This window comes from Gracilinanus agilis, chromosome 2, assembly GCF_016433145.1.
Source record: "Gracilinanus agilis isolate LMUSP501 chromosome 2, AgileGrace, whole genome shotgun sequence".
In the NCBI taxonomy this organism is placed as follows: domain Eukaryota; kingdom Metazoa; phylum Chordata; class Mammalia; order Didelphimorphia; family Didelphidae; genus Gracilinanus; species Gracilinanus agilis.
Window position 1 is genome coordinate 434,147,321 of NC_058131.1, and position 25,730 is coordinate 434,173,050.

Genomic DNA, 25,730 nt, shown 5'->3' on the forward strand with positions numbered 1-25,730 from the left:
ACAGTTTCTCATGTGCTTATTGATACTTTTTATTTCTTTATCTGAAAATTGCCTATTTATTAATTATTAATTAATTAATTAATTAATTTATTAATTGGGGAATGGCTTGATTTTTTATACAATTGATTTAGCTCCTTGTATATTTGAGTGATTAGACCTCTGTCAGAATTTTTTGTTATAAAGATTTTTTTCCCAGTTTGTTGTTTCCTTTCTGATTTTGGTTGCATTGTTTTTCTTTGTACAAAAACTTTTTAATTTAATATAATCAAAATTATTTATTTTACATTTTGTAATTTTCTCTAACTCTTGTCTGGTTTTAAAATCTTTCCTTTCTGGGGCAGCTGGGTAGCTCAGTGAATTGAGAGCCAGACCTAGAGACGGGAGGTCCTAGGTTCAAATCTGGCCTCAGACACTTCCCAGCTGTGTGACCCTGGGCAAATCACTTGACCCCCATTGCCTACCCTTACCACTCTTTCACCTATAAGTCAATACGCAGAAGTTAAGGATTTAAAATTTAAAAAAAAAAATCTTTCCTTTCCCAGAGATCTGACAAGTATACTATTTCTGTGTTCACCTAATTTACTTACAGTTTCCTTCTTTATATTTAAGTCTTTCACCCATTCTGAATTTATCTTGGTGTGTGGTGTGAGATGTTGATCTAAACGTAATCTCTTCCATATTGTTTTCTAATTTTCCCAGCAGTTTTTGTCAAATAGTGGATTTTTGTCCCAAAAGTTGGGCTCTTTGGGTTTATCATACACTGTCTTGCTGACATCACCTATCCCAAGTCTATTCCACTGATCCTCCCTTCTATCTCTTAGCCAGTACCATATTGTTTTGATGACCACTGCTTTATAGTATAACTTAATATCTGGTACTGCTAAGTGTTATGATGGTAATTTGGGGAAAGGTGTTTGGGATAAGGGAATTGAAAGGAGGATGTTGGAGACTTGGTAAGTGGATAAACTAGGCTACAGGTAGGCTGGGATTAAAGGAGATTCAGGGTATAATAGGACTGAAGTCAGGAGTTTAACACAGAAGGGGAACAGAGATCTTTTTGGGAGAAGGGAAGTTAACCTAAAAACAGACTAACACAGCAGGCTTACAGACTGGGACTTAGACTCAAACACAAGCTGAGGGAAATAGACTAGACTGAAATTAACAAACAGGCTTTAGTTAATTTCACAGGAAGGGACCTATTTTGAAGTAACACCTTCCTTCAAAATGGATGCCCCAGCTACCCTCTGAGCCCAGAGTATGTTGTCTCTTTCCCTCTTCTCCCCTCTTGATAACTAACAGACAAATTACACTAAATAGGACTATTGAAACACAAAGGGTTTAATTGTTTGAAGAATGTTTGTTAGGAAGGTGGGTTAAAGGAAAGCCCTATCAGTTATCTGAGGAACCTCAGGTGGGGGAAGGGAAGTAAAGATGGAATCTGAGTAAGGACCTGCCTTACTCAGTTTTACAAAATGCTATCTAAAGGGAATAAATGATGATTTGATTAAATTATAAATAATGCTGTCAATTAGATAACTCTTCACAGATTTAGCTCCTCTCTAATTTCTCTCCTTATAAACTCCACAGCCACTAAGGTAAGGGAGGGAAGGCAGGGTGGTATTAGGAAAGGAAGATATAAAGGATTTATCTAAAATAATAATTTCTTAAGTAAATATATCAATGCTAGGCTAAATTTCAATATTGAAGCTAGAAAATCTAAGAGCTCGCTCATTGACTTCCTCCCTCCACGGAAGATCCAGTCAACTCCCTCTCTCCTCAAGATTCTAAAAGCCCAACTGCTTTTGGAACTCAGCCAAAGCTAGAAAAAACTATCCCCCAATTCTGTATACTACAAAAAAAAAAAAAAAAAGTTGGGCTCTTTGGGTTTATCATACACTGTCTTGCTGACATCACCTATCCCAAGTCTATTCCACTGATCCTCCCTTCTAGCTCTTAGTCAGTACCATATTGTTTTGATGACCACTGCTTTATAGTATAGCTTAATATCTGGTACTGCTAAGCCACCTTCCTTCACGGTTTTTTTTTTTTCATTATTTCCCTTGATATTCTTGATCTTTTGTTCTTCCAAATAAACTTTGTTATAGTTTTTTCTAATGTAGTAAAAAAAGGTTTTTGATAGTTTGATAGATATGGCACTAAATAAGTAAATTAATCTGGGTAGAATGGTCATTTTTATTATGTTAGCTCATCCTACCCATGAGCACTCAATGTTTTTCCAATTGTTTAGATCCTAGTTTTACTTTTTTGGAAAGTGTTTTGTAGTTATGTTCCTGTAATTCCTATATTTGTTTTGGTAGATAGATTCCTAAGTATTTTATATTATCTAGGGTAATTTTAAATGGTGTTTCTCTTTCTACCTCTTGCTGCTGTGATGTGTTGGAAATATATAGGAATACTGATGATTTATGTGCATTTATTTTGTATCCTGCAACTTTGCTAAAGTTGTTGATTATTTCTACTAGCTTTTTAGTTGATTCTCTAGGATTTTTTAAGTAGGCCATTATATCATCTGCAAAGAGTGATCACTTAATCTCCTCATTGCCTATTTTAATACCTTCAATTTCTTTTTCTTCTCTAATTGCTACTGCTAGTGTTTCTAGTACAATGTTAAATAATAGAGGCAATAGTGGACATCCTTGTTTCACACCTGATCTTATTGGAAAGGCTTCTAATTTATCCCCATTGCATATGATGCTTGTTGATGGTTTAAGATATATACTGTTTATTATTTTTAGGAAAGAACCTTCTATTCCTATACTTTCTAGTGTTTTCAGTAGGAATGGGGATTGTATTTTGTCAAAGGCTTTTTCAGCATCTATTGAGATAATCATGTGGTTTTTGTTGGTTTGCTTGTTGATATGGTCAATTATGTGGATGGTTTTCCTAATGTTGAACCATCCTTGCATTCCTGGTATAAATCCCATCTGATCATGATGAATAACCCTCTTGATCACTCGCTGGAGTCTTTTTGCTAGTATTCTATTTAAGATTTTTGCATCTATATTCATTAAGGAGATTGATCTGTAATTTTCTTTCTCTGTTTTTGATCTACCTGGCTTTGGAATCAGTACCATATTTGTGTCATAAAAGGAGTTTGGTAAGACTTCTTCTTTTCTTATTATATTAAATAATTTGTATAGTATTGAGATTAATTGTTCTTTGAATGTTTGATAGAATTCACTTGTGAATCCATTAGGCCCTGGCGATTTTTTCTTAGGAAGTTCTTTAATGGCCTGTTCAATTTCTTTTTCTAATATTGGATTATTTAACTATTCTATTTCTTCTGCTGTTAATCTAGGCAATTTATATTTTTGCAAATATTCATCCATATCACCTAGATTACTAAATTTATTGCTATATAATTGGGCAAAATAGTTTTTAATGATTGCCTTAACTTCCTCTTCATTAGAGATGAGGTCTTCTTTTTCATCTTTGATACTATTAATTTGGTTTTCTTCTTTCCTTTTTTTAATTAGATTAAGCAGTACTTTGTCTATTTTATCTGTTTTTTCAAAATACCAGCTTCTACTCTTATTTATCAATTCAATAGTTCTTTTACTTTCGATTTTATTAATTTCTCCTTTGATTTTTAGTATTTCTAATTTAGTTTTCATCTGAGGATTTTTAATTTGTTCATTTTCTAGTTTTTTAAGTTTCATGCCCAAATCATTAACTTCTGCCCTCCCTAATTTGTTAATATATCCACTCAGTGATATCAATTTTCCCCTTAGGACTGCTTTGGCTGTATCCCATAAGTTTGGGTAAGATGTCTCATCATTGTCATTGTCTTCAATGAAATTATTAATTGTTTCTGTGATTTGTTCTTTCACTAAATTATTTTGGAGAATCATATTATTTAATTTCCAATTAGTTTTTGGTTTGCCTCTCCATGTATTCTTACTAATAACTATTTTTATTGCATTATGATCTGAGAAGGTTACATTTATTATTTCTGCTTTTTTGCATTTGTTTGCCATGTTTCTATGCCCTATTACATGGTCTATCATTGTGAATGTTCCATGTGCTGCTGAAAAGGTGTATTCCTTTTTGTCTCTATTTTTCTCCAAATATCTATTAACTCGAATTTTCTTAGGGTTTCATTTACCTCTCTTATCTCTTTCTTATTTATTTTTTGGTTTGACTTATCTAGATCTGATAGGGGAAGGTTCAGGTCCCCCACTGGTATGGTTTTGCTATCTATTTCATCCTTGAGCTCCACTAGCTTCTCCTTTAGAAATTTGGAAGCTATTTCGTTTGGTGCATACATATTGAGTACTGATATTTCTTCATTGTTTATACTGCTTTTTATTAGGATGTAGTAACCTTCCCTATCTCTTTTAACCTTATCTATTTTTACTTTGGCTCTGTCAGAAATCATGATAGCCACCCCTGCCTTCTTTTTCTCATTTGAAGCCCAAAAGATTTTGCTCCATCCTCTCATTTTCATTCTATGTCTGTCTGTCTGTCTGATGTGTGTTTCTTGTAAACAACATATGATTGGGTTTTGGTTTCTGATCCATTCTGCTATTTGCTTCCGTTTTATGGGTGAGTTCATCCCGTTCACATTCAGAGTTATAATTATCAACTCTGCATTCCCAGACATTTTGATTCTCTCTGCTAGTCCTGTCCTTTCTTCTTTCACTGTTTCCTACTATACCAGTGTTTTGTTTTTAATCAGTTCCTATAATCCTCTCCCTTGTTGTACTTCCCTTTCTCCCCCCTCCCTTCTTATTCCCCTCTTATTGTTCTTTAAAGCTATGCGGTGCTCTCCCCCACCCCCAAGCCCTCTCTCTCCCTAGTATTGCTTCCCTCCCTACCAGTCCCTTTGTTACCCTTCTACTTCTCTACAGGGCCTGAATCAATTTTCTGCCCCTATGGATTTGATTGTTCTACTCTAAGTTGATTTCAATGCACTTAAGTATTGAATATTCCCTTTCTCTAATCTCTTTACCCTTACAGTGTATTGTTATTTTTCCCTATTGATCCCATGTGCTTCTTTATGGAATATAAATTTATTCCTTTTTGTTTGCTTTCCTTTTTTTCTCATTGTTATCTTCTTCCCCCACAGTTTCGTATATATTTATACATACATACATACATACATACATATGTATGTTTATATATCTCTTGACATTTCGTCCTATACAGTTTGTCCCTGTTCCTTCTATGTAAACTTCTAGTTATCCTGTTGGTAATAATAATTTTAAATATTTGCCAATACCTTCTTTTCTTCTTGGGATATAAATTGATTGAACTTGTTGTGTCCCTTAAAGAAAAGAATTTTTTTTTCTCCTCCCCCCATTCTCTTAATTACCTTATGTTGATTCTCTTGAGTTCTGGGTTTGGGCAGCAAACTCTCTGTTTAAGTCCGTTTTTTTCTTGATGAATGTTTGGAAGTCCTCAATTTTATTGAATGACCATACTTTCCCCTGCAATAATATAGTTAGTCTTGCTGGATAGTTGATTCTTGGTTGTAGACCCAGTTCTCTTGCTTTCCTGAATATTGTTTTCCATGCCTTCTGGTCCTTCAATGTAGATGCAGCCAGATCCTGTGTTATCCTAACTGTGATTCCCTGATATCTGAATGACTTCTTTTTGGCAGCTTGTAATATTTTTTCTTGGTCTGGTAGTTTTTGAATTTGGCTATAATATTCCTGGAAGTTGTCAGTTGTGGATTAAATGTAGGATGTAGACCTGAAAAGACCACACCCATGTAACTATCAATAATGTGTAAATAAGTTTTGACTGACCACACATAATAAAACCAGTGGAAATGCGAATTGGCTACTGTGGAGGGGGCCCGGGGGTAGAGGGGGTGAAGGGGAAAGTAAAAACATGAGTTATGTAACCATGGAAAATTTTTCTAAAAATAAAAAATTATTTAAAAATGGAATTTCCTTTTCTATATCTTCCTATTAGATTTTAGTTTCCCTTTAGGCTTGATCACGTCAGGTACAGCTCAAATTCTAGCCTCTGGCTTGGGTGAAACTTTCAGTCTCACTGTGGGCTTGATCTTGTCAGATACACAGCAGATTGCCCTGCCCTGGGGCTCTACCTTGAGTTTTTGGTAAGAAGACTAGGGGGCCAGCTGTGGGTCCACCAACTACCCCAAACTGGGGTTTATGTCCTGGCCACAAGACCCAGACTGGGACCCATGGCTTTGCTCACAGCTGCTGCAGCACAGACTGTCCTGGACTGGAATTCCAGACTTCACTGCAAGTTTGCTTGGAATTTAAAGGGGTGTGTGTTAGCTTGGACTTCTTTTTGCCCAGGCAGGGTCTACTCAGGCTTTGGATGTTCAGAACCTGGCACAGCAGAAGTGGAATGAAGGTGCATGGCTTGCTCTTGGCTTGCTCTTCACTCCTTACTGCCTCTTGCTGTCTGTGCTCCCCTCTCACTCTAGTGCCCCAGATGTTCTCTGCCTATCTTTTAGGTTTTTCTCTTCTTGAAAGATGTTTCACTCTGTCTCCTTGTTGGTTCTTTCACTCCTGTAATTCGTTTTGTGGTGTAATTTTAAAATTGATTTTATGGTGGTTTTGAGCTTTCTTCCTTTTACTCTGCCGTCTTGGCTCTGGAACCCTTCCTATTAGATTTTGTTGGTAATATACAAAAATTTTGATGATTTGCTTGGGTTTGTCAATCTTTGCTGAAGTTGTCAATCATTTTATTTAGTTTTTTAGCTGACTCTAGATATCATATATTAAAAAAATTGATCAATTTGTTTCCTCTTTGCCTATGTTATTCCTTCAGTTTCTTGTTCTTGACTTATTAGCATAAGAAATGCTGGTAACTGAAACACATATAGTGGATGGAAATCTTGATTTTTTATCTTATTGGAAAGGACTCTATCTTATCTGTATTATAGATAATGCTGGTTCATAGTTTTAGATATTATCATTTTAAGAAAAGTTTCATTTATTCCTTTGTTTTATGGTGTTTTTAATAGGAATGAGAGTTCTATCTTGTCAAATACTTTTCCTGAAATTTTTTGATATAGGCATAGATTTTTCTTGTTTTTGTTATTAATTTGGTCAGTTATGTTTATAGTGTTTCTATAAACATATAGTGTTAACCATTTTTGAATTCCAGGTATAAATTCAACCTGGTATCGTTTGGAATATTTTAAAATCATTTTCTTTCCCTATTTTAATTCTCTGTGGTTTAGATATGAAAATCACAATTGTGTTATAAAAAGAACTTGGCAAAACTCCTTTTCCTAATTTTTTCTAACAGTACATACCTGAAATAGGTATGTTACTTTCTATTCCCATTAAATGTTCTCCAGAAATCTATGATATCTAACTTTTCCAAGATTCTATTCAGGTCCTTAATTTCTTAATTTTTTTGTGTGTAGGTCTGAGAGGGGGTAAATTGAGATCCCCTCCTGCTAAGATTTTACTCTCTTCTCCCTAAACTTATTTAATTTTCCCCATAACACTTCAGATTGTTTCATATATATTTTGTTTTGATATTAATTAATTCTCTGATACCTTTCAGCAAAATATAGTTTTCCTATTCATCTCTTTATATTTTAGAAACCTATTTTAACCTATTTTAACGTGGTTTGTCTAAGATCATGATTATTATTCCTGCCCCTTTTTACTTAAGGTGAATTAAAATATATTCTGCTCTAGTCATTATTTTAACTTTGTAACTATTTTTCTATTTTAAGTGAGTTTCTTGTAAATAACATATTGTTGGATTCTATTTTCTAATCCATTATTCTAACCTCTTCTATTTTGTTTTATTCACTTTTACAGTTATGATTGTTATATGTGTATTTTCCTCTATTCTATTCTTTCTCCCTTAAGATTTTAATTAACTAATCTCTCCCTTAAGTATCCTTCTTCTAATTCCTACCCTTACCCTTAAGACCTTTCTCTCCTGTTTCCCTGTTGAGCAAAAAGTATTTATGTATCCAACTCTGTGTCTGTGGGTGTCTTTTCCATCTTTTGACCAGTTTAAAAGAGTGTGATCCTGACTTTATGGCTGCTTGCAGAATTTTAAATTTTACTTAGGAACTTTAGATTTTGGTTCTATAATTTTCTTGGGAATTTTTACTTAGAGGTTTCTTTCTGGAAGTGATTGATGAATTATGTCAATTTCTGTTTTGGCCTCTTCTAACATATCTGGACAGTTTTCTTTGTAAGATTCCTTTATATCTTTTTTTAATTTAAAAAAATGTATTTTTTAGGTCATGGTCTTTAGGCAGTTCAGTGATTCTTAGTGAATAGAGCACTGATGTTTGATGTAAGGAAGACCCAACTTTTAACCTACTTTCAGACACTTATTAGCTGTGGGACCCAAACTTTGCTTCAGTTTTCTCAACTGTAAAATGGATTACCACCTACTTCATTAGCATGCTGGGAGTATCAGATGAGATAACATTTGTGAAGTGTTTAGCATGTAATAAGTACAATGCTTATTGCCTTTCCTTCTCTCTTACTTTTTCTGGGTCAGTTGACTTTACTATGTGGTATCTCGTATTTTCTTATTTTATTTTTACTTTGTTTTAATATTTCTTAGTGTCTCATGCAGTCATTAGCTTCCTTTTAAAAAAAACTTTTACCTTCTTAGAATCTTAGAATCAATACTAAGTATCTATTCCAAGGCAAAATAGTGGTAAGGGATAGGCAGTTGGGGTCAAGTGACTTGCTCAGAGTCACAAAGCTAGGCAGTATGAGGCCATATTTGAATCCAGAACCTTCTATCTCCAGGCCTATCTGTTTTGGTCAGTTCTAATTTTTGATGAGTTATTTTCTTGGATAGATATTTGTGCCTCTGATGTTAATTCTCTACCACACATTTGATTTTTAAAATAAATTTTAGCTCTTAAAATAAAACAACAAATTCTTGTATTTATTTTTTCCTAGGAATTCTTGGTGGACTAACTACATTTTTCTTTAAGGCTTTGCAGCCAATTTTTTTTTTTTTAAACCCTTATCTTCTGTCCTGGAGCCCTATGGACTCCAGGGCAGAAGAGTTGTAAGGGCTAGACAATGGTGGTAAGGGACTTGCCCAGAGTCACACAGCTAGGAAGTATCTAAGGCCAGATTTGAACCTAGGACCTCCCATCTCTAGGCCTGGCTCTCAAATCACTGAGTCACCCAGCTGCCCCCTGCCAATCTTTTTGAATCATTCTCTCTTAGGTTTATGTAATGAGCTTCCTTGGTCTTTATGGTTAGATTCCTTTTTTAGTTGCTTATTCTTTTGCACACTACTTCTTGATTTTGGTCTCTTGTTAGAGGTGAGCTCTCTGCACTTCTGGGGAGAATGTCTGGGCTGATTTTCTGTCCCATGTCATGATTTGAATACTATTCTTCTAAACTCACTGTCCAGAGTCTATCTACTATATCATTTATAATAGGTAATTAGAAAGAATTGGTATTCTGCAGTGTTTTTAAATGCTTAGGAAGAAACTTTTAAAAATGTGTTTTATTTCATTCCTCCCCATTCCCATCCTCAATGAAATATAATATTGCACTTTCTCTATATGTTAAAGGAACATAGAAATTATACATCTGTAAAGGACTTTAGAGATCAATGAATCTGATTCCTTCCTTTTCTAAAAGAATTAACTGAAGTCCAGGGTCTGAACTGAGTTGCTTATGAGTCATTCAACAAATTAATGGAAGAACTGAGAGTAGAACTAAGGTTTTCTAACTAGTCCAGTTATTTACCATGCTGCCTCCTTAATTTTCTAATCCTAAGAAAAATATTTTCATATAGAATTTAGAGCTTATGCTGATTCTTCAACAACAAAAAATTAACTTTGAAATTATTTTAAACCCTTCCCTTTGTAGAATCAATTCTAAGTATCAGTTCCAAGGCAGAAGAGTCAGAAGGGTTAGGAAATTGGAGTTAAGTCACTTGTTCAAGGTCACATAGCTAGTAAGTATCTGAGGCCAAATTTGAACCCAGGTCCTCCTGATTCCAGGCCTGTCTCTCTATCCACTGCACTGCCTTCTTACCCCAACTTAGATCTCTAAGTAATGTATCACCAGTTCTAGGTCAAAATCTTAGTATTGATAAAATTTTTTTAAGTTTTTTTTCAAGTATTGCTAAATTAAAGATGAAATATGTTGTAGATTCTAGAGCTTTATATATAATATATAAACAACTACCTTGTGAAGTAATTTTAAAATTTTGTTGTTTTAAATTTTAAAATGGACATATAATAGCTTCTAAGAATATTTAAAAATACAATTTCACTTAGAAACTTTTTTTTTGTTTGCAGAATTTCAACAAGTGTGAAAGAATTAGAAAACTTCAGGAACTTACTGAATATTCATTAAAAAGAATGGATTTTGAATCGTGCTCATTTTGGTGAAAAGAGTGGAAGCTTATTCATACAGAATAATAGCAATGGAAGTCTGTTAAGGCTGACATTCATATGAAGTTGTTTTTTTAAAAGAGGAGAATTAGATTGGTGTGACAAAATTTAATACTTTGTTAAGTTGAAATGTTGGTAAAATTTTTTGTTCCAATAGTTAGATAAAGTTAAAAGTTTATTTAAAAAAAATTTTTTTTAACCCTCACCTTCCATCTTAGAGCAGAAGAGTGGTAAGGCTAGGCAATGGGGGTTAAGTGACTTTCCCAGGGTCGCACAGCTAGGAAGTAGGTCAGATTTGAACTTAGGAGCTCCTATCTAGGTCTAAAAGCTTATTCTTGATTAAAAATCTAGAATGTGAATTTCCATAGAGTGAAACCTAGGTTAGGCTTTGTTTAACTTATTTTAGAGCTACTTGGAGTAATAGCTAATGAAGTCAGTGACCTATGACTGTGCTAAACCCTGGAGATACAAAGAAAGGCGAAATACATTCCCTCCTCTCAAACTCACAAATCTAACGAGGGAGACAACATGCAAAAGACTGTATGTATAAACAAGATATAAATAGTATAAATTAGGTGTAGTTTCAGAGAGAAGGAACTAAGATTAAGGAGGATAGAGGAAATCATCTTGCAAAATGTGAGACTTCAACTGATTAGGAAATCAAGGATATCTAGAAGGCAGAGATGAAGTCAAACAACTGGAAACCCTAGTGTCTGCAAATGGAGCGTTTGTTTGAGAAACAGCAAGAAGGGCATTTTCATTAGGTCACCGAGAACATTGAGGGGATTAATGTGTAAAAAGACTGGAAAATACGGCTCAGAAATTTATGCATAATTTGTACTCCTATTTTTCAATATGCTTCTCCATAGATAAGGAAGGATTTTTTAATATTGTATTTTAGAGCAGGATTTTTGGGGTGATAACTGAGGCAATAAAATATATTGCTAAGATGTTGTAAAAATTTATTTAAATTTGTGTGTGTTTATGTTATTTCTCAAATATTAAAATTTGTTTTAAATTAATTCTTTAATAGTTTTTCTCAGGAAAAAGGATAAAGAATCTGGAATTGGAATACTTTACATATTTTGAGGTTTAAATGTAAATGTGTATTTGGAGTTGTGAGATTTTAAGCTTTATCTGTGAAGATTACATGGAGTAACATATTTATAATTATCTCTTGTTCTTTTCAGAATGGAAATTTCCTTTCTCAGGATAACCTTTTTCAATGCAATTATTACTGAGTTTTATAATTATTTTAGAAACCAATATTTGAAAATTTATAAACTTAAAGGTATCAAGTGGAAACAAAGGACTCCTTATCAAGTCTTTTTTGTACTATGTGATAAAATAATGCAAATAAATAAACACGCTATACAACGATGGGATTTTTAGTCTAATAATCAGGGAATAATTATAATATTATCCAAACACTAGGTATTTGAAGCAGTCGGGTGATTTTCTTAAAATATCAAGTATGGGGGCAGCTAGGTGTCTCAGTGGATTGAGAGCCAGGCATAGAGATGGAGAGGTACTAGGTTCAAATGTGGCCTCAGACACTTCCTAGCTATGTGACCTTGGGCAAGTGATTTAACTCCCATTTTCCATTCCTTAGTATTCTTCTGCCGAGGAACCAATACACAGTATTGATTCCAAGATGGAAGGTAAGGGTTTTTTAAATGAATAATCAAATATAATATATGAGGTTTTATAGCTAAGTGTCATAGGGGCAGGTAGGTGGCAAAGTTGATGGAGTGGAAGACTGGGAAAAGTCAAAAAGACTCATCTTTCCAAGTTCAAATCTGGTTTAAATGCTTATTACCTGTGTGACTATTGGCAAGTCACTTAACCCTGCTGGCTTCAGTTTCCTCATCTGTAAAATAAGCTAGAGAAGGAAATGGCAGGCTACTCCAGTATCTTTGCCAAGAAAATTCCAAATGGAGTCATGAAGAATCGTACAGAATTTAACAGCAACAATATGGTTTTTCATATAATTGACTACATTCAATTGTATTTTCAGTTCCCCAATTCTTTAAATTCAATTGTTTATATTTCAAGAAAACTTCATCTGTTCAATCCCCTCCCCCACCAAATGCAGAGCAAACCATATCTTTGCAAAGAGCACAAAAACACTTTTATTTTAACAGTAGTGCTTTGTTACAATTTAGTGAAATGACAAATAATACATTCATTGGCCACAGCCATCCTTTTGTAACCAGCTTGCAAATGATTAACACTGTTTCTCAGCAATGTAAACAAGAAAGAAAAAAAGAAAGGAAAGGAAGAAAAAAGAAATAGAAAGCTATGCATATAAAAGTCACTTTTCAGCAGTTAATTAAACTATAACCAGCCAAAATGAGTGGTCAGAATTTCAAAATTAATGGCCCTCGATTTTTAAAAAAAATTATAAAAACTGCCATTGCTAGTTGCATAGAATCTTATGCTTTAAAAGACTCATTTCCCAGTCTATGCACTAAAAGGAAGATCTAAAATTGTATTTATGTGCTTCCATGTAAAATTAATAGTAAGCCACTAGCCCTTTGCTCTTTTACAAACATTCCCTTCCTTCGAGACTGTAATTAAAGTGCTCCTAGTGCTTTGGAATTCTTTAGCAAAAATCAGGCCAGAAGCTTGGATAGTTTATTTTCTCTTTGGTGATGTTTTGATGGGAGGTGTATGTAGGAAAAAATAAGTAAAGAGTTCACGACTACCACTTGGTGAAAAAAACAAGCTTCTGAATCACAATTTGGGCAAGTCAAACTAAAGCAGCTAGAAGAATCAAGATATTTTATACTAAGAATATCTTTTTTAAAAATATCCTAAATGATTTGCTGATCCAATGGCATTATCTTAGGAAACCCAAATAGAATGAACTTACTCTTCCATCAGGGAATGAATACATAATAAATATTGTTAGGCAGTGGTGGATGGATTATAATAATGTAAATCAAATTTGCAAAAAGAAGTAAATGACAATCTAAAAAATTGTGTTGACAAAATAATTCATATGCAAATGTTAAATGGCTACATGTTTTATACTGTAGACATTAGTTAATGGAAGATTTTTGAAGGACAGGCATTTCCATCATTATATTTGCTAAACACTAAATGAACTTTTAGTTATAGTCACAATATTTAGGCTTATGTTTTCATCAAAAGTCATATTTGCACCATAAAGAAGTTTATTTAGGTGTGTATGAGCAGCCTACTCAGCAATTTAAAACAAAAAAACTTAATTTTCCTTTTGGCTAAAGTTCTAGTAATATTACTATTCTAGTAAAATTATTGCATCAATTTTAACTAAAATCCCTTTTAGTTTTTAATGAAACAAAATTAAATACCCCAGGCAATATTGGAGAGAAAATATATTCAAATGCATTATTACTGCTAGTTCCATTTAAATAAAAAGTCATCGGAAAGCAGTTGATATGCTTTAACATATACGGGCAATTATCCCACCTGTTTCCTTGGCAACGTTAGGTACCCACTGTTGTTGTTTTTTAGTACCCACTATTGTTATTGTTTTCCCATTTTTTAAAAGTACATTTAAAAATTCTATTATAAAATTAACATAGCCTCACTCATTTTTTTTTAAATTTAAAAGAGGCATGAAGCAATTGAAATTTAGTTTAAAAAATAAAGCATTCTCTTAAACATTGCTAGCCACTTTATAAAATTTAATACATTTACTGTACATACACTTATTATCTCAGTGATGTTTGACATTGCACATATAGAAGATATATAAAAATCTGAATATATACTAAAAATTTGAAGCAATATGTGTTCTGAAGTACTGCACTTATGCTTACTATGCTAATCTATCATGATATATTTAAAGATAATTCTATTACTGATAATAAATTCCTCTGCTTACATTAGTCCAAGATAATTATTTCAAAAATTATTGTAACCCCAACCTATAACATTCTGAAAAATAAAAAAAAAACTCTAAACAATTAGAATTCCTCATTTTGTGAGCTGCATATTTGAACTTGTTTAGTGCTAAGAGTTTCTGCCTTTCCCAAGTCCAAATTCATTGTTGCTTTTCTGAAGAATTTAGCATTCATGTACTCCATATAGAATGAAGTCATATTACTGTAAAAGAATCTCTTGACCAAGAATGCTTGTCAAAGATTCATTAGCTAGTTTTGCCTAATAAGAACTGACAATTACCTTTTATTGACTAATGCTAGTCACCGTTATAGTAAAGTTATTACAATTATAAATATTTTCAAGAAAATTTTGGTTAGTGTTTTAAAATTCATGTTTAAAAAAGCTGTTTCTTTAGAAACTTGATGTATGTATGTATTTTTAAAGTATTGAACTTGAATTCATGCTCCTAATTCATTTTATAATTCCATATAGAGACTATCACTGCATGTGATAGCCTGTACTTTTGACATAAAAATTGTCCAAGGATTTGTTGATAAGTACTGATGCCAATTATACTTATCAACATGCAGAAACATTTTAATAACTGGTTTATTATATTTTTGGAGCAAAGACCCATTGTTCACAAAAGCCAATAGGCCTTGAATAGCATTTTCATAAACCTTTTATAGATTTTAATTATAAGGCAGAATGTATTCAATTGAATTTTTCAGAGGACAGAAAAGGAAAGTAAAGATGTACATATCAAAGAGTGGGTAGCAGAAGGGGAAGATCTATGTCAGGTAAAATAGAAAACTAACCAATAAGCACTGGAATTATAGCTAATATGTCAAGCTGGAATTTTGCAGACAGAACAGGAACTAATCTAGATAGCACCAGTGCTATAGTTTATGTCTAATCTTAATTTTTTAGACTAGCTAGTTGCATAACTTGCTTTCAAAAGGAAATGGTGGTTCTAAAGCAAATACTAAACTTCTTTTATGACACTAAATCTTTTTAGAAAGACTGCTGTGCAAGTTTGGTATACCATAAAACAAAACAGTTTGAAGTCTAGAATATTATTTTTGAGATTATTGTTTATTCTTCCAGAGCATAATGAAAAAAGTGCAAATATGCATTTTATATTTCTAATATCAGGAAATTCTAAGGGCTTTATTTTTCTTTCATCTCTAAAGTTTCTGCTTCGTTTGAAATGAAATGATGAGTAATGGTTTTGTCCTCGATTTATATAGCTAATTCTAGGTTTTTTTCTTAGCTATGAAAGGTAATGGAATGTCAGTGTGGATAAAGCCAAAATACTTTGAAAATACATACTCATGAAAGCCTCTTTAGGAATATGGATTTTGGTGATATTCAGTTTTGTGGAGTTGAATATAAACTATGATGATTGTTCATATCTAAGTTACCACAAGTAAAGAGCAAGGGAGCAGAATCTGATGTTGGTCCATTCAGATGAGGATTGACTATGAAACTGTTGTTGTCACTTCCAGTTATGGTTCCATACCAACCCAAGCCTTGTGAATTAGATAAACTGCAACAATAAAAAAAAAATTCAAACTATGACTAAGATATAATTGAAGTAGTCATTTTTTAAAATAAGTCTTTTCAGTTAACTTTTAACATTTAATTTCAGTGATGTAGAATTTTGTGTTCTGGGTTTGCAACTTTCCAACAGTTAATGAATTTTTGGACTGAAATCATTCTGCAGCATGCTATTCATTCATGCCTTTGTTATCACTTTGTTACACTAATCTGATAACTAAGAAGAACTATAAATTAAACCTTTATCTGCAAATAATGACTACTAAAGGCCACAATATTCAGACAAATATTTAAGCGCCTATTGTGTGTAAAGCATTACACTTGGAGATAAAAGCAAATTTAGATAAGGACCCTAATGGAGTATCTCCTGGCCTGAACAAATAGCCCTAGTTCATATTTATAAGGGTTTTCTGAGGACCCCTACCAGCACTCCAGGAGTAGATTTGGGGCCATTTCCTGAATTCATGGGAGCTATATTTTTTATTATTCAGTGAGTTTTGAGGGACTTTGAAAATATGGATGCATATATCTTTATGGTGAGTAGGGCAGTAAATCTTAAATGATCAAGGACCTAGAGGATAATTTCCCAGATTTCCCATCCACATCTATAGAATTAGAGGCTTGAAAGGAAGAAGGATAGGTTTTAGTGGGCCTTGTGCTCATTGCTTTATGCTCTCTGTTAAATCGTAGCTTCCACTTTTTATGCTACCTCATGGATTTTGGTATATGATTACTACACAATCATTCAAGATTTAAGGGTCAAAAGTTCCTTCTCCAAAATTAAGAGCTTTAAATAAAGATCACGAATGTTAAGATTGGTTCAACAGAATATTAAGCCTATCTAAATGACTTTGGACACATCTACCTTCCTTCTCTTGAACCTCCAAGTCTTGGCAAGTCATCATCACTATCATACCGTCTTGGATTGTCGAAAAAGTAAGCTCTGGAAGTATAACTGTGACTATTTACAATACCATCAGGGGCCTGTGAACAAAAGGATATGTAAAAAAATTATGCCAAGATTGTATTCTTTTCAAGTTATGACAAAGTAGTCTGGCATTTATTTGAATTTAGGCATAGGAAGGTATCATTTTTTTTTTTTTACGTATGGGTATTTTAAGAAGTTTTAGAATATCCTACCAAATTCTGGTTTGGCCTCTGTGCTCTGAAAAATAGTACCATCAACCAGGCTGGTATATGTTCCCACAAAAAGAGGATCATGCCAAACACTACATATTCTTCTCCACTGATGTCTTCCACATGATTCTGCAAGTACATAGCATAATAAAATTTTTTTTTCATTTGCAAAATGTCCACTATGATCAAATTGCCTCAGATTAAAGTTTTGAAGTACCGAGAAAGCAATAAACAAAAGAAATCATTTTAATGGTATTTCTCTTGGTGTCTGATATGTATATAAATTTAATATGGTTTTATTTTGCTGACATCTAGTTACGAACAGATGATTTGTAATGTCAATTTCAGTGAACATCTTTTTTTTTTTTTGGTGCCATGACTCGGATTGAAAACATTTTTTAAAAAAACAATCCCTTGAGAGAAACCTCACCTTTGAGGCCTGGTATGCCTTGGCCTGAAAGGAAAAGTTGTTGGAATAAATATTCCAGGTAATACACAGGAAAAAAAAAATCTAGATGCTTGCATTTTCATGAGCAGAAACAAGTATTAGAATTAAAAATAGTTGCACAGCTGAATAATAACATGATTCTGGCCTATCCTGCCATGCTTTTGCTTATTTTATATTCTATTAGAAGTAGAGCATAATGGAGAATGGAAGCATAAGTTACCACAACTCTGGTAAATTCCCCCCTTAAAACAATGATTCACAAATCTATTTAAAGAATATTCAAGTATCTCCAACTTTGTAAAAGATTTTGCTAAAACATGTTTTAATTATGTGAGATAAAGTTGTCATATCGTAGCTCAAGAGGATTAGAACAGACTGCTTTTGCTTAGTGATTACTAGTTACTAAGGTATGAGCTCAGTGCAGTATTGCAAAAAAAAAATTTTTTTTTAAACCCTTACCTTTTCTCTTAGAATCAGTACTAAGTATCGGTTTCACTTAGAATCAGTACTAAGTATCAGTTCCAAGGCATAAGTGATAAGGGACAGGAATTTGAGTTAAATATACTCGCCCATGATCATACAGTTAGGAAGTGTCAGGTTAAATTTGAAACCACAACCGCCTATCTTCAGATGTCACTCTAGCCACTGAGCCAGATAGCTGCCCCAACAAATAATGTTTTACATTTTGTTTTCATAAATTTAGCACCTAGAAGAGTATGTTGCAATCAGTAAATGCTTAAATTCTTATTTGGATTGGATGATGGATAAAGATCCCTGTTTTAAACATTCATATCCAAGAAACTACATTTCTTCCCATTATTAAGGTTGAAAACTAGGATTTGGGCAATATTCTGTCATTAAAATTATAACCTCCCAACCAAGCAGTCAAGTTATATAGTACTTCTGAGCAAGAGATTCAGTTTTACTTTTAGATATGAGATAAACACAAAGGATTGAGCACTTTATTAAAACAAAAGATAGTTTTATTTCCAATTACCAGATGCCAGACTATTTACTTAAAAGAAATGACTAGGAATACTTTCTGAAAAATGATTTAAGCCAAAAAAAAATAACTGGAAATTTTGAAAAATTAAAGCAGAATTAATAATAGCATCTAACATTTAGCATTTTATACCTAAATTAAAGCATATTTTATTTCTATAACATTAAATTAGCAATGTACATTATGGAATTACCTTTTCTGAAAGATTATCCCATCCATAATTAAATGGACTTTCTATGGTATCCTGAGATAGAGTAATCACCACCAAATTATAACAAGCTCTTGAGGAGTAGAGAAGAATGACTACAGAGCCTACTGTAACAGTCTGACACACAGAGGTTCCCTAAAAAAAAAAGATAAAAACTATGTCAAAGCTATAAATGAACTTGCAGGATTAATTATTCAAATACACTTTTGTCCTAGATACTTAGTAAGTCATCAACTATTGAAACCTGCTAAACTGAAATGATTCATTAATTTTTGGAAAATGTTACATTTTGTATGGACAAAACTATTTCCAAAATAAGCCCACACAACAATCTTGTCCCTTAATAGAAAGGATAGCTAAAGCCTTTACTTTGATAGTGCAGTCAGGTTAGTTGTCTCTTAGTATTAACTTATTATATTTGACATTGTCAAATACATTAAGCAACTTTTTTTTCCTTGGTGAGAAAAATGTGAGAAGAGTCTTATTCACCTAAAAAAATTACTTTCCTTATTCCAGATATAGGAACATTTGTAGAAAGAAGTGGAAATTGGTTTTAGAAAATTCTCTACATCCATATGAGGAAGTTCACTTCTCAACATAAAATATTGAGAAAAAGTGCAAAATGGGAGAAAAAAATGCAAAATGGGCATTTACAGAGTAATTGTATTATTTTGTATTGAGTGTTATGAAATTCTTTCTAGATGTATATATTGAAATTATAAAATAGATCTTCCAGAATAAAAATAATTCTTATATTTCCCTAAGTTTGACTCACTTGTGGTACATTCTCTCTTCTTTAAATTTACAAATAGTGTTAGTTATATGTATCATAGACTAACTTGAAGGTTTAGTGGATCTCCAAAACATGTGAATTAAAAATTCACCAGATATGGTGTGAAGATTTCCAGACACAATTGATTTTGAGAATTATTGGAAGAGGTTTTTTTTTTTTTTATGTAAAATGAGTGAAGAAAAGGAAAGCACTTAAAAAGGGAAGTTGCAAAATGGCCTACTCAGAAATGCAAAGAAAAGGGTTAGTCTTTAGTGTCTTCTTATTTCACAGAATATTCGATCCTTTCTTATTACAGTATTAATGATAAATATTAACTTTAAAAAGGCCACCATGAAAATAATTGAAGCTAAAGTGCCAACGTTTGTTGCAAAGAATGAGGAGACAAAAAAAAAATCTAAGAAGATCTCAATATTGAATTACAAATGAAAAACATAATGCTTTAATACTTTGCTGTAAAGGTGGGAATGGGGACAGAGAATAATAGATGTACATAATGAAATTATAAAATAGATCTTCCAGGCCAGAAATAATTCTTATGTTACTCTGTTTGGCTCACCCATGGTACTATCTCTCTTCATTAAGGGATCAAGTAACTATACAGGCTAACAGCTTTTAGGATGGAAGCCTTATGTTTATGTAATGCATACTTTTTTCAAGGAAAGAGGAGATGCTCATTGGCAAATATGTAGGAAAATATCACAAGGGTAAAACTGATAACAAAAAAGATGAAATAGCTAATATGTATATAGCTTTAAGGTTTTCAAAGTGCTTGACATATTTTATCTCATTAGATCTTCACAACCCTGTGAGGTAGGTGCTACTACCCCAATGTTCTATAACCATTCAAGAGTTAAGCCTAACTACACAGGAAATAAGATAAGCTGAAGAATCTAGTTGGATGGGCAGTCCTTGGAGCTTGGCTTGTTATTGGAAAGACTATGAAATGGGCCCAGAATTGAAAAAAAAGATCAGGCTGTATTGCAGTTGGGAAACTGCAATATTTTAATAGATCTCAATGACTAATTTTTTATTTGTTTTTTTAACACCAATATTTTTCTAGTCATTCTATAGTTCTGAAATATGGAATGCAACGACTTCTGGATGACATAGTTGTGACAAAAGTGAGAGATAACTGAGGATAAGCCTGCATGTTCCTTGACATTAATTCACATGCTGTCAAGATATCTAGAAAGATGTCCCTGGTATGTTAGATGGGCCCTGTTTAGTGCATTTATGGAAAGATCTAGCAAATGCAGAATAGGATGTGAAGGCATATGTAAGTTTCTATAACACTGGAGTGGGTCCTCAACATCAGATCCATTAGTGAGTGGGTCATTATGATAGCAAATATCTACTTTGAAATTGTTCTTCAATATTGGTTTCAGTTATGAAATATTAATATTGATCTAAATATGAAATAATATGAAATATAATAAATATTAAATCCAGTCTTTTCCATTTACACTGTAGTCATAACTATAAGCAGATATTTGTTACCATATTAGTAATAGTATATACCCTATGCCACTAAGATTACCAGACACAACAATTGTGGTGTTTTTCTAACATTCAAATGGCTGCTACAATTAATTCAATACATTCAGATATTACAAGTTAGGTTTTTAGAACAAAAGCTGCATTACTAGATAAAATTAAATTGTTGGCCTAATTAATGGCTTTAACTTGTTTACGGTATTCTCATAACAATCTCCATGAATAATATAAGGCTAAAACCTCCATTAAAATTTATAGGACAGAAATTTCTAGAAACCAGGCAGCCAAAAAGCATTAGATTTAAGAGTCCTGAAGAATTAGTTCAAATGCAGCTTATAGACTTTAATACTAGCTGCGTGACCCTAGGAAATCCATTTAACCTCTGTTAGCCTCAGTTTCTTTATCTGTAAAATGGAGATCATAGCACATAGTTGTGCGGACAAAATGAGATATTTCTAAAGAACTTTGAAAACCTTAAAGCACTACATAAGTATTAGCTATGAGTCTTTGATTATAATACCTTGCTACATTAAGATTAAAAAGAAAAAACAAAACAAAACATTAGTTCCACCTAAGAAACTGTCATGCCTTCTATGTGCAGTTATGCCAATTAAGGTAATGCATTGTTCCTTGCCTCATACAAGTGTTAATATTTTAGAAGTTTTTCATTCATAAGGAAGTCCAAGGTCTTTGGCCAGTGACTTGTCTTTTGGGTATAGTATGATTTACACAGACACATATACGTACATACATGTATACATGCGGACATACACACACATATCTATATATCTACATATAATGTATTTTTATGTACATGAAGATGATGTAATGATGGCTCGACTACATCCTCCCCACATCCTAGTGGAAAAGGAACTCTCAAAGCCCTTTAAGAATTGAGCCAAGTAGATGGTAATTAAATGAACAAAAGGGAAAAATGAGTAGACTGATGTTCCCCTTCTTCAACTTCCTTTAGGGAAAAGAAGAATAAAATTCTCTTCTGCGAAGAGAAAATTTAAATACATTTGTGAATATGACAAAATTTACAAGTTTTAAATATATATAAATTTCAAAGACTAAGGTGACATTTTCTAGACCTATACAATTATCAACTCTTTTATAATTTTTTTTTGACATTTTAAAATCTGTCTTCAACAAATTAGGGCTGGAAGGAATCTTAGTGATCCTATAGAAAACTTCATTTTACAAAATAAGCTGATGTGTAGAAATATAGACAGTAGGCAGTGAATTAATGGATATTTTGAAATTCTTAAGTAATAATTTAATCATAAATTATTTCTCATTCCTATGAGGCTTACTCAGTCTGGTTTACACATTTACCTTGGAGGCCCAAATAAAAGAATTGATAGAGGTGATTTTATCATGCATCTAGAAGCAATAGATATCATTTTGTAGAACATTGTTATCCCAAATTACAATGCTTATTACAAACATTTGTAAAAATATTGCTACGAGAATGATCGTAGTTTATGTGAAAACATTGGTTGAGGAGGATAAGGTAGTAGAGAAATTCAATAAAGAATAAAGAACCTTGTAAATTTGTCTAAATTGAAACTATATAGTATTTTCAAAATTCTTAGTGAAGTTTTAAACTTTAATAATTTCAGAACTATAAATGCTACATACAAACTTACAAAAACATCACCTGACAGTTTAATTATATTAAATTATTTTACATTTATTTAATTTTGTGAATTTTGAACAACTTCTTAGTTTTTATTTAACAAGATGAGGAATTCTGACATTATGAATTACATGTGCAACAATTTCTGAGGTGAGTGAATCTGTAGGAAGTCTTTTTGTTGGCTAATCAAGTCACCTAATCTATCATCTCCATTAGACTGTTTCTTGTAGGATCATGACAAAATTGTCAGGTATATATTAAACTTCTTAAAGTTAGAATTACAAATGTAATCCTTTAGCTAAGAAGCAGCTACTGAAAGTTTTTACAAAATTCTAAAATAAACTAGAGCAACATTTGGTCCAAGATTATAGTTGAGTTGTATTTTTAAGAGAATGCTATTAATATTTTTAAATATCTTAAAGGTTGTTACATTTATACTCCTGAACTTTTTAAAGCTTACAACTGTACTAAGACATTTGGGACACTGTGTGTGTGTGTGTGTGTGTGTGTGTGTGCGTGTGTGTGTGTTTATATACTTTGATCATTCTGATTTCAACATGTAATGTTTTGCCCTGATAGGTGGTCTCATTGGTTTTCTTATGATAGTGGCTGGTTTACTTGTTGGGCATGTTAAGAGGAGATTCTTTTCAGGTATGGGTTGTACTAGATAACAAATGAAATCTTTTCCTAAACTGTCAAAGTCTATGAATCTGTAGGCAAAGGGGAAGATTTTTGAAAAATTAGAAAATATGGTTCAAGAGCAAGAAAGGAAAGGCAAAAGGCTTGCAGACTACACAGAAGCCTTTCAGCTATACACCATGAGAACCGGGAGGTGCTTGACTTGGGGCAAGTGACATCTAATATCATAAAAGATGAATTTTTTTGACGGATTTACTGGTTACTAATGTGGCAATGAATTCCATAGTTGCTTATGTATGGTTGTACTATTACCATATTAAAACAAAAAAAACCTTACAGCACTAGAGGAATGAAAATGAACAAACTTATGGGAAATAGATTGGAGGGCATCAGACATAGATCTAGGCTGATTTCCTAAATAAATTTAGCTAACATAAACTCAATTGCCATAATGAGGAGAACAAATAGAACTAGAACTAGAAACCACTTGAGGAAAAAACAAAAACAAAAAAATGAACCACATCAATTTAGCTAAGCAGAGCAATGTGGAAGCCACAGATGACACTGGTTAAGATTTTACAAATGAATCTAATTCTGTTGGAAAAGAAATTATGGTGGAAATTTACCCTGGAAATAACATAAGGCTTTTTCTTCATATCCCTAAAATAGATGAATTTTTAGTGGACATTTTTTGCCTGACTTTAAATTTGACTTCAGATTTTGACTATTGTCCACCATTTTCATCAGTTTTAAATTAAGAATAATTTGACTAAACAAAACTGGGCTCATTTAACTCACCTAAAATGTAGGTAATGACAATTTCTTATTGTATTTTGTCTGTGGAACATCCACCATCAGTGTCCAACATTAGTCAGCCAGCATACTTTGACTCCACTTGCCCTGGTATTGGTTTTCATTTTGGAGTTTTCTTGATGGAAGTATTCCTGGTGCTCAATCACTGATAGCACCTCGGTTTTCTGGGAAGAAGTCCAAATGTGAATCCAAGAAATTTATCTTGAGTGACATGTTTTTCCCTTTATAACATTATAAGTTTTGAGAGGATCATTGACATTTTCTTGGTGATTTTCAGCTTTTTTTAGTTTCCCCCCAAAATTTTGGTTACATTTTGAAATGTTTTCCATTCTGCTCCTTCAGCTGTTCTTCAAAATAATGATCTTTAATCACTTTCCATATTTGAGGACTTAGAAGTATCCCATCTGATTTTTGGAAATTTATTCTTCAGATAAAAAAAAATCCCTGCATTGTTTTGATCCATCAACTTGACCAAAAAAAAAGTTCAGTGAGCCAAGTTTAATACATAATGATGATAAGCAAATTTGAGGTTTACCACAATTTCCCCCTGAAAAATAAGTTTTTTTCCCTGGAGGCCAGTCTTTTTTTTTTTTTTAACATAGAAGTATTTTTTGTTTCTAATGCCCTATTCACAAATAAGGCATCAATGTAAGTCAAGTTACAATCTTAGTGAAAAAGCAGTCATTTTCAGATTTCCCCAACATGCCAAGAATACTTTTCATATGTAATTCTTCTCAAGAGATATTTTTTCTTTTGAGCATATTTTGTGCCCTCCTAAAGGAGATTCCATATTTTTCATCTAGAAGTAAAACTTTTCACTTGATTCTTAGTTAAGTTAATGAATAAGGTCCTTAAGTATGCTCATCTAACAGGATCTTTAAAGTGATCACCTTTTTCCTTGTCATGTTGAGCTTCCTCCTTACAATCTGGTATCATCAGGTTCATATTCATTCAAATCCCAAGTTTCTTATACTATGTAAAACATGTCTCAGAGTGTGATGGTAGATTTGGATGTTGTACAATATGTTCACAGATAATTACTGATACTATTAAAGTGAAAATCTCTCAAATGGTCTTGTTTTTCTGTTTAAATCACAGGATCTGCCAATGAGAATCAAGTATCTTCCCAACCAGTAGCCTAACAAATGACATAGCAAGCAAGGAGGAAGAAAACAAGCATTTATTAAGTGCCTATCATGTGCCAGGCACTGAGCTAAGCACTTTACAAATATTATTTCATTTGATCCTCACAACAACCCTGAGAGGTAGGTGCTATTATTATTACTCCCATTTTACAGTTGAGGAAACTGAGGCAGAGGTTAACTGAATTGTCTGTGGTTGCTTAGCTCATGTCTTAGGCTGGATTTGGATTCTGATCCTACTTTATCAGCAAATTAGAGTTTATATGCTTTCTTAATTTAAGGAGTAAAGATTAGTCTGAGACTTACCTGTTAGCTTACAGCTTAAACTATTCAGATGACTGATACAACATACTAAGAATTCAAATAAATGTATAATAAATCTCAAAAGTACATTTGAGAAAATATAATTTTTTTGGTGTTTACCAAATGATGTCCCCCAGACAAATGGCAGAGAAGTCTAATACAATGTGTAGTAGACTGAATAATGTAGTCAAGTGAGTAATGTACATGAGTTATAAGCTAATATAAGTCTATGTATGCACATATGTATGTATAGTATACACAAATCCCTCCTATGTGTGTTGGCTCTCCCTTATTAGAATGTGAGCTCCTAAAGAGTAGGGA

The 25,730-nt window shown here is 32.8% G+C and overlaps 2 protein-coding genes across 2 annotated transcripts in view; one reads left to right on the plus strand and one right to left on the minus strand.

The window, feature by feature from the left end:
- ERO1A (endoplasmic reticulum oxidoreductase 1 alpha) overlaps nt 1-6,349 on the plus strand; it is a 122,539-nt gene extending 116,190 nt beyond the window's left edge. Inside the window, exon 17 of the mRNA XM_044659927.1 lies at nt 6,043-6,349. Within this exon, the coding sequence (XP_044515862.1) occupies nt 6,043-6,349 (307 nt within the window). The remainder of the gene's footprint in view (nt 1-6,042) is intronic.
- Nucleotides 6,350-15,525: 9,176 nt separating this feature from the next.
- GPR137C (G protein-coupled receptor 137C) overlaps nt 15,526-25,730 on the minus strand; it is a 65,683-nt gene continuing 55,478 nt past the window's right edge. Inside the window, exons 4-7 of the mRNA XM_044659928.1 lie at nt 18,569-18,718; nt 16,928-17,053; nt 16,653-16,771; nt 15,526-15,776 (exon numbers count right to left, since the gene is read on the minus strand). Of these exons, the coding sequence (XP_044515863.1) occupies nt 15,599-15,776; nt 16,653-16,771; nt 16,928-17,053; nt 18,569-18,718 (573 nt within the window). The 3' untranslated portion in view covers nt 15,526-15,598. The remainder of the gene's footprint in view (nt 15,777-16,652; nt 16,772-16,927; nt 17,054-18,568; nt 18,719-25,730) is intronic.